Source organism: Protomyctophum bolini, assembly GCF_963924005.1.
Source record: "Protomyctophum bolini genome assembly, chromosome: 3".
In the NCBI taxonomy this organism is placed as follows: domain Eukaryota; kingdom Metazoa; phylum Chordata; class Actinopteri; order Myctophiformes; family Myctophidae; genus Protomyctophum; species Protomyctophum bolini.
In genome coordinates this window covers 36390501-36408625 of record NC_137864.1, presented here as the reverse complement: position 1 = coordinate 36408625, position 18125 = coordinate 36390501, and the positions used below count along the sequence as shown (strand labels likewise).

At 43.2% G+C, this 18125-nt stretch overlaps 1 protein-coding gene across 2 annotated transcripts in view; it reads left to right on the top strand.

Annotated features, from left to right (window-relative positions):
• gtf3c1 (general transcription factor IIIC subunit 1) overlaps positions 1-16210 on the top strand; it is a gene marked incomplete at its 3' end in the record, with an annotated part of 30541 nt that extends 14331 nt beyond the window's left edge. The window contains exons 21-40 of one of the 2 annotated variants that reach the window (XM_080759227.1): positions 585-768; positions 1516-1600; positions 1965-2100; positions 3386-3473; positions 3614-3678; positions 8331-8439; positions 8892-9034; positions 9190-9332; positions 9743-9827; positions 10399-10511; positions 10816-10875; positions 11042-11135; positions 11548-11720; positions 12051-12920; positions 13194-13333; positions 14227-14331; positions 14420-14712; positions 14814-15448; positions 15560-15746; positions 15989-16210. In XM_080759227.1, the coding sequence (XP_080615353.1) occupies positions 585-768; positions 1516-1600; positions 1965-2100; positions 3386-3473; positions 3614-3678; positions 8331-8439; positions 8892-9034; positions 9190-9332; positions 9743-9827; positions 10399-10511; positions 10816-10875; positions 11042-11135; positions 11548-11720; positions 12051-12920; positions 13194-13333; positions 14227-14331; positions 14420-14712; positions 14814-15448; positions 15560-15746; positions 15989-16210 (3930 nt within the window). Of the gene's footprint in view, positions 1-584; positions 769-1515; positions 1601-1964; positions 2101-3385; positions 3474-3613; positions 3679-8330; positions 8440-8891; positions 9035-9189; positions 9333-9742; positions 9828-10398; positions 10512-10815; positions 10876-11041; positions 11136-11547; positions 11721-12050; positions 12921-13193; positions 13334-14226; positions 14332-14419; positions 14713-14813; positions 15449-15559; positions 15747-15988 lie in introns of those variants that run through there. The other variant, XR_013963782.1, reaches the window with a different exon arrangement.
• Between the last annotated feature and the right edge of the window lie 1915 nt (positions 16211-18125).

The window sequence follows — 18125 nt, the reverse complement described above, 5'->3', positions numbered from 1 at the left end:
GACCCCTCCTATTTAATTTATATATGCTTTCCCTAGGACAAATAATAAGCAATAATAAAGTAAATTACCATAATTATGCAGATGACACGCAAATCTACATATCAGTTACATCAATTGACTATGGTCCTGTTGATTCCCTCCGTCATTGCATTGAGGAAATCAATGAGTGGATGCAGCAAAAAATAAAATTAAATAAAGCTTAAATAAAACTGAGATCATTGTTTTTGGACCACAAAGACAGGGTGTAATTTCTCACCTTGAATCGCGGTCTCCAAGAGTCAGGTGAGAGATCTTGGTGTTGTCCTAGACTCGGATTAAAATTTTAACAGTATCATATATCAGTATCACATATCAAAACTGTAATTTCATCTGCCTATTATCACCTTAACAATATTGCAAGAGTTAGAGGAATTATGTCCAAGCAAGACCTAGAAACACTTACATACATGCTTTTGTTTCCAGTAGTATAAATAAAATTGCCTTGCCTTGGTGCCTGGACCGCTGAGCCACAGTCCAGGACACTAATTTAGTATATAAATCAGGCTTCACATAGGATTCATCAATCACCTCTCCCTCCGTTACAGGTGTTTGTTTACTTGAAGAACAATTCCACGATTGTTGACACGACCAGCTCTGAGCCTCACTACTGGCTGGTCAAAGAGCCGGCGGACAAACCGTTTGAAATGCGACACTACACGTTCAACACCACCGACGATGTGGAAAACTACTGGTTTGACCTTCTGTGTGTCTCCCTCAATACACCACTGGGTAAATACAGGAGATAGATGATGCACAACAATATTGATTAGTAACGGAGCCATGAGGCCCATAGGGCCCGAGCTTATCTCCTGCTTCTGTAGCGTGAGGTAGCTTGATGTACATGTACCCATCCCCCTGGACATGATGCTAGTAGGTCGCAGAGTATTAAAAGCCCATAGAGTATTAACCCATAGAGTATTAAAAGCCCATAGAGTATTAACCCATAGAGTATTAAAAGGATAGAGACAGCCCCGCCCCCCCGCTATTCATTTCAGTGGAAGTTGCTCAGTGGCGTTTTGAAGCACTCGGAAGAATGCTCTATTTCCGCATTTTTCCCCCCGATTTGGACTCCAAAATGCGGAAGTGCAAACGGGCGTTCAATGTTAATTGCCCAAATGCACAGGGTTTCCTTGTCATAAATCCACGGGTCCGCCTGCAGTCCCTCCTCTGACCAGTAGGGCCAAGTGCTTCAACGTTGGAGAGCCTCATTGGGGGCTTGGACTTACCCCCAATCCAACCCCTGATGATGATGATGAGTCTTTGGTATGACCCAGTCTCAGGGCAGACACTCTAACCACAAGGCCACTGAGCTGATTTGAATTCTTGATTTATAGTGCTTAAACAAAACATTTAAAATAATTTGACAATAGGCCATCTACAAGTGATGAGTCATGAGATCAGTATTAAAATAAATAGTATATATATCTTTTCTTTTCATTTTTTGTCATTTGAATTTATTTGTGTTTGTGTTCTCAGGAGTGATCCGTCCCAAGAGAGGGAATGGAGGACTTCCTTTGATGGCAGAACGTGGCAGGTTCCCGAAACTGGCATACTTGCTCAAGTACGTATAGATCTGCTGATAGACAAAATGTGAACTAACCCTAACCCTTGAACAGAGTTTACAATGTTCTTTCCAAGGATAATAGAGCACTGCAGGAATCATGGAATCGAAGTTAAAAAGATGTAGATTTTTAAACAAGACGTCAACTGACTTTGCTAAGTTATGTTGTTAGTTAATCACACTAATCGTTGGAGAACAGTGGACTGCTATGAGCTACTATATATTTGTTCTTATGAGCAGATGAGAGAATTCTTTTTTGTATTTCTAGGCTATGTTAATGGCACAAAAAATAAAAATGATGCCAATGAATTGTTGTCACAATACATGTGTGTGTGTGTGTGTACATGTACATGTATCCTTGCAGAGGCAGTCGTGAAGTGTGTGACGACGGTTCGATTCCAGGAGATAAATGTGGTGCCGGAGGACTGGATTCCGGCTTCTTTGCGCACCTTAAACGCAACTGGGTGTGGACAAACTCTCTACTGAAGGCTCAAGACTCGGTTGGTATTTACTATTTAATGACCTTGGTTCTAATCTAAAGGCTTCCCCTAGGCTAGGGTTAATCTGATCGTTAATCTCAGGTCGTCCTCAGACGAGTCCTCCATCGTCGCTTCCAGTCATCCCGGTTCTCCTTACATCTGGCCAGCTTGTTGGTGCTTTGCGCTCCTGCATCTTTCTTGAGTACATCCACATATGTTAATGTCGGACGCCCTTGTGACCGGTGCCCGTCTGTTGGTTCCCACAGCACTAACTTGCTGGCTGGCAGCTCTTGGTGTCTTTGGCAGTGTCTTGCTAGTCTCATTCTCCTGGCTGCTATTTTCTGGATCACCCTTGGTATTCCATCATACAGATTCTTGTTTTTCTCAACCAAGGAGGTTGAGAAAAAACATATACAACGTTTCGGCCTCTGACGGTTCAGGATCATACAGTGAAATGATCATGATGGCACTGGCAGAATGGCAGCACGCCCGGACCATTCCTGGTGGCCTGCCTGCCTGTCAAAAAAAATAAAAACGGGAAAATGGCCAGTCCAGCCTTGCTCTCCGAACCCTCTCCATCAGTTCCTCCTCCTTGATGTTATCATAGTTACTGAATAAAAGATGTTTGACTTTGTTCCGTATCCCGCGTCTCTCTGCTGTTGGTTCTCGTGCAAAGCCAAGCCGTGCTTCTCCGGGTGTCTGGACTGCAGTGTGGTTCTGGCTTTGTCCAGCACGGGCACACACAGCCTGGTCACCTCCTCATTTACGACAACGAATCGCCTGTATTCGTCATTAGGCTCACGAGTCCACACCCTCGTCTAGCAGCTGAAAGTGCCTCCTGACCTCCTCCGTATACCTGGCTTGCAGGCCAGGGTCAGCCAAGAATGCCTTCCAGTCATACCGGATCTTAGGGCTTGGCTTGGGGACGCTGAGGCTCAGTCGCTCATGGAGACCACCCGGTGATCAGAGCCCACAGAGCTGAACACGCTGTATGGCTCGGTGTTCAGGATGGAGTTCCTACACTTTTACCTCATTAGTATGTAGTCCAGCTGACGTAGCATACCTGTTGCTCGGTCTTGGAATGTCCATCTCTTGCCTGTCAGCTATCTCTAATACATACACTTCTCTGGACTCAACCACAACAACATATTGTGTATTTAAATGTCTTGGGGTATCGCAGAGATGGAACTTCACAACCACACACACATATACGTATACTGTACAAACATACATAGTGTACATAGTTGTGTGTAAGAACATGTTTTTTTTCTCCATCTGTAATATATGTTTGTGTGTTTGTGTTCAGAATCCCAATGCTGGTGAGTTGAACAGTAACAAACAGATCAGACTGAAGAGCCTTCTTAACAAGAGCAGTCTCAGGCTTTCTTTTGCTGGTGAGTCATATGAACACATCTCTTACTGGAATTCTTGCATTTACCCATTGTCCTGGCTGCACTCAATAAACCCTTTTAAGCTAAAAGGTTTTTAAGTCCATTGTGTGTGTGTGTGTGTGTGTGTGTGTGAATTCTAACAGGGGGATCCACAGCTCCTCGTTGTGTGACTACCAAATCTGACTGGATCACAACAGAAAATGTTGAGGTAGGAATTAAATCTGTGGCAATTCAACATGACACTCATTCTGACTGACTGAGTGATTTTTATGAATCCCCCAAGCAATAAATACATGTAGATACAATAAAGACTAAACACATTGGATCAAAGTCAACGGTAACATACTTAGGTCATGTGTAACATTACTTTCTGTGGAAGCCAAAGTAAAATGCAAATAAACTTAGATTTCTGTAAGAAAGAGCACATACTGTATAGTATGATCCAGTGTAAACTCGCCTATGCCTGTGCTGCCCCATACAGTGGAGCAGCAGTGAGATTAAGTTATAGGTTGCAACGGATGAACGGAACAATTAACATCATTAGATATTTGATTAGGCTCCTCCGTCTGCCCAAACACTTAAATACAGTATTTCGTCCATGTGCGGCAGAAATGAAATTTCCCCCGTGTGAACTCCGTTCACGGGGAGATGGGGGGGGAGGGAGACAGGGAGTGACATGCAGCAACCGTCATCTGGATCGGGAATAGAACCTGCGACACGCTGTCAGGCTGCTTTAGAGCCTATCAGGTCTATTAACCACTTCCAATAATATGACATATAAGATTACAGTTTTATGAGCTGGGGGCGTGGGGTATGTCATATAGAAATTTTAAGCATGTTAAGAAGCGCTTTCGACACCCCGTGGAGTGACGGCCTTGAATTAGTCATGGGAGTGTTTAAGGCGTGTTTGAGAGTTACCCAATCGACATGTCCGTACTATTTTCTTTACCAGTCAGCTGATGTCACATACGGAATGCGCACTTTGGGGATCGTTATAATACATTTCTTCAGGCTGGCACCATAGAAGACATGACATATGACTTTGTCACATTTGGGTTAATTATTCCTATTGCACTGCATGCTGTCACCTTTATGCCTCAAAATAATTTGTTTCTATTGAGAAACACCAGTAAAATTATATTTGAATTTAAATTATAATTATATTATATTTGAAATGAGTAATGAGTTGAATGCGTGGTGCGTAATGCTGTGGATGGTATATGGTCTTCGCTCGTAGCATTTTATTGAAGAAGACTTGAATCGAGTGTGATACAGCGTATGAAAGCAAACTTCCCAAGGATTATGGAGATGTTTTTGTATTTTTTTAAGGTTGAGAAATGAAAGGATTATGGCCGTTTCTAATCTCAACATTTCACAATAAAAAGACGCATCCAGAGCTGTTGCCATGTCTCATAGAAACAAGTAAATAGGTCTATAAAAATAAGCGCATATAACAGGGGTCTGTAACCTATTTTAAATGAAGTGCCATGTTTTTATTTTCTAGATAGTGAGTCTGCCATATCCAGATTAATTTTAATGACACCACATTAAAATAAAAAACATATTTTGATTGTCCACAAATATAAAGTTCTTCCATCTTTTTAAATATTTTCTTGCACATTGTTATAATGATCATTATATATCCGCCTGCAGTCAGAGTTCATAGTTTTAATGAATGAATGTGATGCATTGTGAGCTGGTAGATCTGCTATTTTCAAAAGTAATCTTGGAAAAATGTAATTACATTTTTGGATTAGCCGTCCTTAGTTGGGCAAATGCATTCATCTGGGGATCCTTGACATGGGAATGTGCTGTGTGAGGATCACTGGTTTAAACAACATTAGGAGAAAAGCTCAAATAACCACTTTAAAAACAAGAAAAGCAACCACAACTACCAATATTTACAAGCAACTTTACAGAAAAAGAAGCCGCTTATAATAAACAGACTTGGCAACCCTCCCAGAGCCGCTCAAGTGTAAAATCAAACATTGCTTTTTGCGTTTATGAGGTGCTCAGACCCACGTCTAATCGTTATGCGCTGAGTCAAGGGGCTTAATAGCAAATTGCGCAAAGCGAAAATAATTAACATATGGACACTACCACAATGCTAAAATATTCAGGAACGCCGTATGCCATACGTGTGTGCGTTCAACACGGGACGATAAGGCTTCTATAATACCATTGTGCGCAGAGCGAGGCCAATATAGGCCAATTTATGTATTACCCCGTTGTAAAACGGAAGTGGTTAATAGACCCCTATATGTGGTTGTGCCTTAACCGCTAGGCCAGTGGTTCCCAAACTTTTTAGCCTGTGACTCAAAAGATACATTTTATGTCTCCCCGGGACCCAAACTAGAATATCAGATCTACAAGCTCACAACATGTTGCTTCGTGCCACGTTGTGAGCTTGTAGATTGGCTATTTTTACTACTACTTCAACATTTGTTTTCTAATTGGAATTTCATTGATTTTTCTTTGATTTCTTCATGAGATTACTCATTGAAAACCATTTAATTTGTTTTTAATTCATGAAACATATTGTTTTTTTGGGATTCTTTTTTTTTTAATGTTTTGAAATAATACTTAAAAATAATGGGACCCATAAACATTTGTCCGTGACCGACCCATTGTTTGGGAAACGCTGCGCTAGGGCTAGGCCATCCGTGATCCCGAGCTGGATGTTTTTGTTTAGGTGTTTTTTTGCTTTTTGCTTTGTTTAGTGCATGCGTGTAGGTAGCTGTGCAGTTAAGCACAAACACAATGGAACAATATAGCTGCAAGCAGCGATAAGGCGGGACCAAGGAGAGGGGTGGAGAGAGAGAGAGAGAGAGAGGGGGTGGAGAGAGAGAGAGAGAGAGAGAGAGGGGGGGTGGAGAGAGAGACAGAGAGAGAGAGAGAGAGAGAGAGGGGGGGGGGTGGAGAGACAGATAGAGATAGAGAGAGAGAGGGAGGGGTGGAGAGAGAGAGAGAAGACAGAATACACTTATTACACTATTACACTACTATTACACTATTACACTATTAGACTTATTACAATATTACACTACTACACTTATTACACTATTACACTACTACACTTATTACACTATTACTTATTACATTATTACACTATTACACTAATACACTAAATACACTTATTACAGTTACTAGTATCTCTATTATTGTGATGTCATGTCCGAGAGACAGAGAGAGAGAGAGAGAGATAGACATGCACAAATAAGAATCACAGGCTGAGTTGTCGCTACCCAGATTTGAACCTGTGACCCTGTGGTCGAAAGGCGAGAGCTCTACCGACTGAGCTAAGCAGACACTGTCAGTTGACTCATTCTAAACAATAACATCATGCAGTATAGGTATTAGCTGCCAACCGTATTTGGAAGACGTATTAGTTGCATGAGAAAACACAAAACAGAAACTTTCATTGGCTCATAAAAACTTAATTTTTTCACTTAAAAGAAATCTGTTACGATTTTTTGTTCGTATAAGTCCAAAGTTCAAGTGTAGACGTTTTTGTACATTTTGATCAAAGATTCTGGGAGGAGATAGATTTTAAATGGTTTTCATATAATTCAAAATGGTGGGTAATGTAAAGGTCAGAGGTCAAAAGTCAGAATACGAAAGTTGTTCGCCATGAAGAGACAAATATGTGTATCAAAGTGTCATTGCCAACGATCAAACGGTTCATGAGATATGCACGTTCAAAGTTTGCATTTTCAGTGCTATAGCGCCACCATTTGGCCAATGGTCATGGGCTTCACATGGTCACCGTTTCGCATGGCCCTCTACCAGATTACCGTCGTAAAAAACGACTGCACGGTTCAGTCAGAACAGCTATTTTTGGCGGAAGGAGAAGAAGGAGAAGAAGAAAAAGAAACACAAATATAGCTGCGAGCAGCGATAAGGCGGGACCAAGGAGAGGGAGAGAGAGAGAAGGGTGGAGAGAGAGAGAGAGACAGAGAAAGAGAGAGAGAGAGAGAGAGAGAAAGAGAGAGAGAGAGAGGGGGGTGGAGAGAGAGAGACAGAGAGAGAGAGAGAACAATATGCACAAAAATGAATCACAGGCTGAGTTGTCGCTACCCGGATTTGAACCAGTGACCTTGTGGTCCAGACATGAGAGCTCTACCAACTGAGCTAAGCAGACACAGTCAATTTGCTCATTCTAAATAGTAACATCATACAGTATTCATATAGGTATTAGATGCAGAAGAAGTTTCACAAAACAGCAATTTTCATCGGCTCATAAAAACTACATTTTTTCACTTAGAAAAAATGTGTTACGATTTTTTGTCCGTATAGGTCCAATGTTCACGTGTAGACGTTTTTGTGCACTTTGATCAAAGATCCTGGGAGAAGATACATTTTAAATGGTTTTCATATAATTCAAAATGGCGGGTAATCTAAAGGTCAGAGGTCAAAAGTCAGAATACGAAAGTTGTTCGCCATGAGGAGACAAATATGTGTATCAAAGTGTCATTGCCAACGGTCAAACGGTTCATGAGATATGCACTTTCAAAGTTTGCATTTTCAGTGCTATAGCGCCACCATTTGGCCAATGGTCATGGGCTTCACATGGTCACCGTTTGGCATGGCCCTCTACCAGATTACCGAGTTTCGTAAAAAGCGACTGCACGGTTCAGTCAGAACAGCTATTTTTGGCGGAAGAAGAAGAAGAAGAAAAAAAAACACAAATACAAGAAGTGACCAAAGTCACTGCGTGTCTTCTTGGTCCCTTAAATACAAGAAGTGACCAAAGTCACTGCGTGTCTTCTTGGTCCCTTAAGTGACCAAAGTCACTGCGTGTCTTCTTGGTCCCTTAAAAATGCATCTGTGTGTTCTTGTATTCATAATATCCTCCCCCAGGTGTCTGAGGAGCCTGCCAGCAGGAACCAGCAGGTGCTTGGAGGTAGACGACGGAGAAGGAAAAGACTCAGGAAGGAGGTTGTCAAACCCCCACGCAAGAAGAGAAAAGGTAGGGCGGTCTGCATTTACATGATGGCGGTGGAAGCAACCAATGCGAGGCACCAACCTGCTTGTTGTTGAATCTCAACCTGTGGGGCGGGACCCCCAAGGAGGTCGCCACATGATTTTGGGGGGGCCCCAGATGACAATCAATTAAATGACAATTTAAGGACTTTTAAGACCTTTAAGAACAGACCATTACTGCATCAAAAGTAATCAACAAACGATGCTATAAAAACTGGTCAAACATTGGCCCAATCTGGGAACCCATTGGCAAAACAAAGGAAAAACAGTGCCCTCTTTAACAGGAAAAGAGAGACTAACATTGGCCAAACTGTTAATTAAGCTAATGGAACAAATACAACCACTGCAGTTGTGTTAGTCATATTGTATTATCATACCCACAAAAAGCGGTTACATAATGTAGCTTTATCTTCACTGATTCACTGAACTTAATTGCAGAGCCCAAAACACGCAGCCTGGCCCACGATGAGACGGACCATCGGGCTCTGAAGAAAATGACCAGACGCCGCGTCATGTGGACCATACAGGAGGACTCTCTGATGATGCTCTGTAGTGTGGCCTCACATCTGCTCAACAGCATGGTACACACACACTATCGCTCTGTCCCTTGTTTCCTCTCTCTCTGTCACACACATTTTTCCACTATTTTCAATCAGTCCATTTCAGCCTAGCCCCAGACATGCATTATGTTCTCGTGGAGTTATAACAGTATAATGTTGATGTTGGTGTGTTGTAGATGACTAGACCGTTCGTTCCCTACTGTGTGGTGAGGGATTTGCTGCACACAGAGTTTGAGTCGTCTCAAGATAAAACGTCTGTGGCTGTCGGACGACGTACGCGAGCCATCCTCAAGAATTCTCAGACACTGCTGAACTACAGGTTGGTAACACGGCATGGCTACAAACACAGAGTGCTATTTCATGACATTTCCGAGCACATCTCATTTGGCTCCGGGCTACATCACAGACCTTTTAATTCTCTATGACTGAAATCGTAGCCTTTTGTCCCATTGTCTAGACCAGGGCTGTCAAACTCATTTTGGACTGAATTGATCAAAATTCGACTTTATGCGGGCCAGGTTACTTTTCACCTGTGCAAATATTAAAACTATTAACAAGAGATTGGGACATTTCCTGAAAAGTCATGCTTCTGGACATACAAAGTTTCCACCTGAAACGATACAATTAGCGAGACATGACCAAAGCATTCCAGGGGGTCCCCAGCCAAAGACGTTGAGAACCCCTGATATGTCCTCCGGCCAGTGCATTAACCTTAACCTTTGGTTGCAGGGTCTGTTTAGCTGAGGTGTACCAGGACAAGCCTCTGCTCCAACTTCTACAATCGAAGAAACCCACTAAGCCGGATGACCCTCAGGTGTGTGTGGGCACATTATTATTATTTTGCTAGAGAGTATGCCCATATGTATTTTTATTGATAGATTTACTGTAGGTTGACAGGAAATGTGGAGAGAGATGGGGGTTGACATGCAGCAAAGGTCGTCAGGATCGGGAGTCGAACACGTGACACGCTGTCCGGCTGGATTACCAGCCTAGGTGCCCAGACGGCTACACCAGCCGCCTGGCTGTATTTATGTGTTTTTGATCACCTGTTCTATAATACTGTGGTTCTCAGTATTATAGAGGGCTGCTGCTATTCATTCTAATAACCATATTTATCAAGACAGCACAGATCGGTGAACCAATAGGATCCACCGGCTGTTTTCGCCGACATATTTGTGGGTTTTATAAATGTTTAACCAATGAAAAGCATTAGCTTGTTGAGACTAAAAAAAACTACATTGGAACACAGGTTTGTTTTCCTTTTCTTCAAAAGTAACAGTTTTGGACATACAAGACATTCCACCCGAGACTGCTGTTTATTTGCTGTGTTGCTGTATTATCAGGATTGACATTTGTGTCATGTATTTGTGTAACTGTATTATCAGGATTGCGCTGCAGCGTTCTCCGAGTTCACCAGGATTCTGAGGCAGAGGTTCAGCTCTGACATGAACTCCGGCAACTTATCCGTCCCTGATACCAGAGAGGAGCTTTTCTCACGGTAACAATAGGACTGTCAACATCATGGCATTTGACTTGGCGATTAATTGTTCTTTGCAAATTGCAAATAAATGTGATTAACAATTCAATTGGCCTTTTTTTTGGCATTGAACTTTGGGACATACGAATCCAATTTCTACAGTATATAGGTTTATTTTTTTGGCTTTGTCAACAAATAATTGCAAAGGGCAGATAATATGTTAAATATGCAGTTAAATAATATGTAAAGCAATTACTGAGATGTTTAATAATTTTGAACATTTGAAAAATTGTGAAAATTGGCCCAAAATTGTTGTTCATTCCAGGTTTAAGGTTTTTACCATAGATGAAGGAAAGGGGATCTGCTCTGAAGACTCCATCACTTGGTAGGCATTTGATTGTCATTTCACATTTTCATTGCACACACATTAAGAGATGTACCTACAATGTATGTACAAGTTAATTATCTGTGTAGTGTAGTGTGGGTGGGTGTGCGCTCAGTTTATTCATAATGTGTGTGTATATGTCTCTCTCTGTCTGTCTGTCTTGCAGCATAGACGACATTCATGCCATCGTGTTGAATAACCTGATGCAGAGCACTCTGGTGTTGTCCAACCCTCAGATGAAGATATCCAGGTCTTTCCAGGTACAGACAATACACCACACCCCAACACACAGACCACACACCTGCTGTCATACCTTGTCTGTCTGCAGTGGTGGACAGTAACCAAGTAAATTTCTTGGGTGCGTGTCTGTACATTACTTTCACTCCGCTTAGTCCGCTACATATCAAAGACAAATATTGTACTTATCACTCCACTACATTTATAACATAGGAAAAAGTACAATATGATATCAATTCAAATTTCTGCAAAATATTTTTAAAGGCATATACTTTTGAAAAGTATTTTTTTAAAGCAAGCACTCCAGTACTCAAGTACACATTTTGACATACTGTAGCAACTTGTAGTTAAGTAATATTTGACCCGGATTATCGACTCAAGTGCTGGGGTTGAGTACTTTGTCCACCTCTGTTTGTCTGTCTGTCTACCTCCTAGACCTTCCACATCTACAGTAAATACAGTCAGGAGGTGTTGTGCCAAGTGTTCGTCCAGTGCAGGAAGAAAGGTCTGGTTAACCGCCGTCGTATCAGTAAGAATTATGTACCCAAGAAGACCAGAGCCCTGCCCATCCTGCCCATGTCCTTCCAGATGTCTCAGATATACTTCAGGTAAAAATGTCACTTTGGTCCGGTCCAGCAATTCCCAGCCTGGCCGGGGGCTGTGAGAATATAGCCCCCAAAATAACTCCCAGATTGATGAGATTAGTCTTTTTTTGCTCATCCTGACACTAAGCTAGCCAACTCCTTATCTTTAGCTTTATCATTGTTATTGTTATGTTGGTGTTGATGACCTTACCGCACTTACAACATGCAGTAAAGTGATTACCAGACACACTAAGCTACAGCCACCACAGTAGAATACCATACAGTAGAATACAATATATGCACCCCAGTCTTGAGGCATTTTTGACCTTTTTCTTTTGCACTCCTTATTTACAGGTATTTTTTGTGGCGTTTCCCTGTCACGTTGTGCACAGATGCCTTCCACTTCATAAGGACTGTGAACGACACCGGGGCCGGAGACAGGCCTCTCATTGCATTCTACAATGAAACCGAGTGGAGGGAAGGCTTGGAAGACAGGGGAACGGAGTCGGGGGAAGGACGTCTGAATGAGAAAGAAAAGGCAGAAGGGGAGAATTGCGGGGAGAAAGAAAAGACGTGCGATGAGGAGAAAGACGCCAGACCAATGCCCGAGCTGCCAGAGGGTCAAATGGAAGCAAATGATGGAACCACGACGGAGATGCCTGAGCCACCAGAGGGTCAAATGGAAACAAATGATGGAACCACGACGGAGAGCAAGGAAGGGGATGTAGAACAAACTGAGGAGAACCGAGGTGAGACGGAGAGAACGATCAAAACAAAAGAGGACTCCGTGACGGTTAACCCATCTACTGCGGAGCATGCAGGGGGCCCTGTTAACCCGGAGGAGCAGGCTGGAGCCGTGCCACCATCGAGCCCTGCAGTCCAAGAGGAACCCCAAGACTTCGCAGGGGGCCCTGCTAACCCGGAGGAGCCGGCTGGAGCCATGCCACCATCGAGCCCTGCAGCCCAAGAGGAACCCCAAGACTTCGCAGGGGGCCCTGCTAACCCGGAGGAGCCGGCTGGAGCCGTGCCACCATCGAGCCCTGCAGCCCAAGAGGAACCCCAAGACTTCTCTAGCATGGTTCCATTCTCTCTAGACTCCCCAGGGGGAGCCTGTGCAGCATGCCTCAGCCTCATGACTCTGGGACTGGTATCTGTGCATGTGTCCATACCCAAGCAGGTGGTGGTGGTGGACAGCAACCTGGTGGACAATGAGGTTACCAAGAGGTGAGATTGCGTTTCACACTTTCCTGAACACGCCTCCGCTGTGAGCTGAACTCACAGGGCGCTAATAAACGATAAGCTATCACTAATCTAGATACAAATGCTTTCTTAATTGCATTATCTAAGCACCTGCATAGCCTCGCGTAGCCAGCCTTCAATCTGCATTTGCAATGCATATTGCCCCAGGCAGATTGAGGCGCATGAACACGTCACACACAGATGAACTGATGAGTTGTCTTTTCTGATGAATTGTGTCTTTTCTGATGAATTGTCTAGTATGGCAACACTGGATGAAGACGACGATGATAACAATGAAACAGAAGAGTGTGACGCAAAGAAAAAGATGGAGCTGAAGAGTCATCAGGCCTCGCACACAAATTATCTGATAATGCGAGGATTCTGCAGTCCAGGCATAGGTAGTGTTTTTGTGTCATATCTACTTATTTATAATAGATGGATGTTGTCTGATGAGATGAAACCACATTGCACTTTACTTTAAGTGCAAACAAGAAATTAAGTATTGAGCATATGAATTTCACTGAAGATATCTTTGCACATTATGATGATGCATGGTAGCAGACCGAGACCGGACAGTGTAAGTAAGTAGGCAGGGTTATCAGCCGAGATACGGATTGGACTCCTCAAACATTGAAGGAAGCATGAGGTCAGTCCGTTGCTCTCCCCAGGTTGGAAGAGGGAGTGTAGCGCCCAGGATTACATTGACACTGGGTGAAAAAAATGGGTTAAAATTGTGAGATAAAAAATTACAACTATACTATACTATAACTTTAAAAATAATTCATGCCATCGAATGAAGCTTTGAATATTCAATTATTTTGGATCATCCCTACCTTCTAATGTTACTTTTTTATATTTTGGTGCATGCCAGTAGCTGACCGATAGTGTGTCAACTTCATCTATTGGATAACCACAAGGTCCCTGGTTCGATACCAGGTGGAGACGTGTGTTGCTTGCATGTCCATCCTCTCTGCCTTAAAGTTTCTGTACTGTCCTATCTAAATAAAGCAACAAAATGCATAAAAAGTATGAAACTATCCCCTCAAGCTCCCTGGTAGCTTGTCCAGTTGGTGTGTCATACGCAAGTGGGGATCAGTTACGCATTTGCTACAAAATCTTCATTGATCCTAACCATAGTTGAAGTTAAGAAAATGTGTCGATGTCGGATGGATGGAGTACTGAACCTTTTTTCTGTCTATACACACATACGTATATAGATTGATCGATGGATATAATGGTCAGGGCACCACGAGGCAACCACTAAAACCTTTCATGTTGTTTCCCCTTGTAGCTAAAATACGTAACCTCAGCATCACCGACAGCATTGTGGTGGAGTCGTGTTTTTTAAGAGTGCAGATGCGCACCACCCCTGCTCACCAGATATTTAACATGGAGCGTAAGTACACACACAGATTTAAGACTTCATATCCAAGTTTAAAAAGTTGTATCCTCTGGGAAATAAAGTTTCCTCTCGTTCCTTTCAGACTTGCCACCATTGGACTTCACCAAATGTGGTCCATCTCTGCTTCCTTCCATACTCACTCACTCTCTCCAACCTGCTTCTTTGAGTTCTCCATCCACTGTGAAGGAGTGTGAAGTGCGTTTGATTCAGCAATATGGCTATACCCCTCAGGACCTGGAAGCCTGTGCTACAATACAGGGGAGCTTAGATGCAGCGGGTGTGTGTGGCTTGAGTAACCGTGACTTGTACCAGGCACACAAGCACCTGTCGGAACCACAACCTGGTCACACCAGGAACATACAGCAGTACATGCAGGTAAAAAGAACCAACAGAAGTTGCTATGTCCTACAATTCTTTTTTTTTTCTCTCTCTCTTTGTGTGTCCTGATTTAATTTTTGGTCATTTGATTGGTCCAGGATCTGCAGGAACAAGGTCAGGTGGTGCAAGTTGGTGGTTTTGGGCCACGTTGGGTGCTGATGGTCCATGCCAGCCCGTGGATTCTGACATCAAAATCCAGGCCCCGGTCACATTCCCGCAGAACCCAGGAAGGAAAGCGCCCCTGGAAAACCCAGCACAACATCCCCTTCCTTCGCAAGAGACACCACGAGAGATGCTATGACGAGCAAGAGGAGCCAGTAGAGAAGATCTTGAATAAACAAGAAGGTGGCTGCACACAAGAGGAGCCACCCAGGAAAAGACTGGCTAAGGAGAAGGAGGGGGCAGATGGGTTCTCAGACAGGACATGGGGTGTGGATCAAAATGGCAGAGAAGAGTCGGAGAAACAGGAGAGAGAGGAGGAAGGCAAGAAGAGCACAGATGTTGCATTGTTGAGCCAAGAAGAGAAGGACGGGAGTCAGTCGCTGCCTGAGGCTGAGATGGAGCCGGTAGAGCTGCCAGAGAACATGAGAGGACTGGAGAATAATGGAATCCAGGAAACCGAGGTCACACAGGAGCAGGGGCGTGGAAAGATTAGGACCAGGTCTGCAAGTTCAATATCATCACCACCTTCAACAGCACCAGCTGATGATGATGATGATGATGATGATGATCAGTAAGTAGCGGAGAGTCACCTTCAATTTAGCTATAGATCACCAACTCATTGTTATAGTTGTTTAGCGTTTACAGATTGGATTTTGATCTTTGCTGTTGTGTGTCCAAACAGAGATGATGTGAGTTTCATCAGTCGACCGTGGCGTTTGGTGGAGAGCAGCCTGAACCGCCCTGTGTGTAAAGGCATGATGGAGGCCGTTATGTTCCACATCATGTCCCGGCCTGGACTCACACAACAGTCACTGGTGGAACACTATCAGAATGTACTGCAGCCAACTGCCATATGTGAACTCGTACAGGTATTGCTCTCTCTGGTCTGTCTGTCTTTCTTTCTGACTTCTTATTCTCTTGCTTTCTTTCCTTCCTTCTTTCCTTTCTCATACACATAAAAGTGCTTGATATAAGTTGTCGCGCACCGAAAATAGAAGATCTTCAATCTCGTAGAGCTGAGAGAAGAGCTCATAGATCTTCTATTTTCGGTGCGTGACACTAGTAGCATGCTAGTATTAATCCTCCTCATTCACCCCTCTCTTCTCCACAGGCACTAATAGAGTTGGGCTGTGTGACAAAGAGAGTCCTGGTCAAACGTCCCAAAACCTCCCTCTTCTCCCGTCCTGCACATCAGACAGTATCAGGCAGCACAGCAGGCACGGGGACAGAAGAGGCAGATGCTGTGTTTTATGAGCCCACCATCAGCTGTTGCGTTCGGCTCGCTCAGGTGTTTCCCAATGAACCCGACTGGAACTACTTCTCCCAGTTATAACACATAGCGGAGCGTGTCCAGACCGCTCCTCATTATTATTACGCTGGCTCCTTTAAAGGTAGAGTAAGTGATTTCACTCAAAAAACCTTTTTTGGCTGTGGGACCTAAGCCTTCGTCCAATCAGGATAGAGAGTCAAAAACGAAACCTAAGGTTTTTTGACCCCCAGGGGTTAACTGGGGACAGGGAGGAACTCCTTATATGGTCAGCACACTCTATAGTAGAGAGGATTATCACAACAAAACCAAAAAATAAGTGATATTTGAATTAAGTGAAATCACTTACTCTACCTTTAAATTCCATTTTGGAGGCTTGCGAACCTGCACATCTGCAACTAGAAAAGTATTCTGGGCAGTGGGCACGCTCAGCGGTGACACAGAGATCTGCCAGGTTCAGCAAGGTTTTTATTCAGATCTTTGACAATACGTTTTCACTTCTGGTTTTACAGAAAATTTATTTTTTTTAATTTTTTAGTACATTTTGTTTCCTTTCATTGTAAACATATTTATTTTGTATTTTAATATTGTTTTTGGCTGTTCTTTTTTTACAAGAATTTGCTTGGAATTGTAAATAAATGTCCCAGCTATTTCTTCATGCTGTGTGCTTTTGTTGTAAGTGCATCAATGCAACCATTATGCTTGAGTGAGGAATTACATGTCATGGGTGAATGGTGCTCAACATTGGATCCGGGGACCCCAAGGGGTCCATTGGGTTGGGCTGGACAATTGATAGTTATACAGCAATCCCTCCCAACACTTTGCTCAAAATGGTAAACAAATCTCTGATAGTTAGGAACCAAATGGACCCTTAAGGTCTAATTCTGAGAAGGTACAAATGTACACTCAAAATGAAATGACCACTGAGGATTTAGAGTATAGTTTGGGTTCCCAGCATTATAATATCACAGGTCAATCTGGGAACCCATTGGCAAAAAAAGTAAAAACCACCCTTCCTTTGAATTTGAGTCAACAGTTTGACTGGAGAGACTAATAACTAATCACATGGTTTGCATGCATTTCAAACTGGAGACCTTGAAAGTGAGATTGACTGGTTTTTAGTTTTAAGTACAACTGGGGCAGCAGTGGCTCAGAAGGTGGAACCGACATATGAAGGTTCCCGGTTCGATTCCGTGACGTGTACATTATATGACTACAGCGTGTGTGAATGTGAAATACAATTTCAAACACTCGAGTGATCGGAAATACTAGTTTGGCTTTCAATGTGGCATATTGGGGAGCAGATTGCTGAGTGTTTAAAGCACATAAAGGCTCTTGTGATGCAGCCTGACAGCGAGTCCCAGGTTCGATTCCTGATCCCGACGGACCCTTGCTATCTCTCTCCCTCCTGTCAATCTTCACTGTACTATCAACAAACAAAACGAAATGAGTACGGTATTTCATATTAGTATTCCATATTCGCACTGGAAAACAAGGTAGTGCAGTTGATCAAATAGAACGGGTTTTCAACAGGTGGTCCGTGGACTACTGGTGGTCCCTGGAAGTATTACATCTTGTCCCTGACTATTCATTTAGTAATGTAGGATTTGTTGATTTTTAAGAATGTCATTCCACTAGTTGAGAAACAGTGAACTGAAAGACCTGGTGACCTATGATGATCGTCCATGTAGTCATTTACAGACAAATTGGAGGTCAAGAAATTCAACAGAAAAGGGAGATTTTTGGGGGCTTTTATGCCTTTATTGACAGCATAGTGAAGATAGACAGGAAGCGGGGAGAGAGAGAGATGGGAGTGACACGTAGCAAAGGCAGTCAAGACCGTATAGAGAACCCACTACGCGCTGTCAGGCTACATTGGAACCTACATTAGGTGCCCGGACCGCTAGGCCAGCAGTTTGGGCTCTATTGAGGCATTTAGATCGTGTCAGAAGTCATGTCTCACCTAGACAGGGTGAGACAA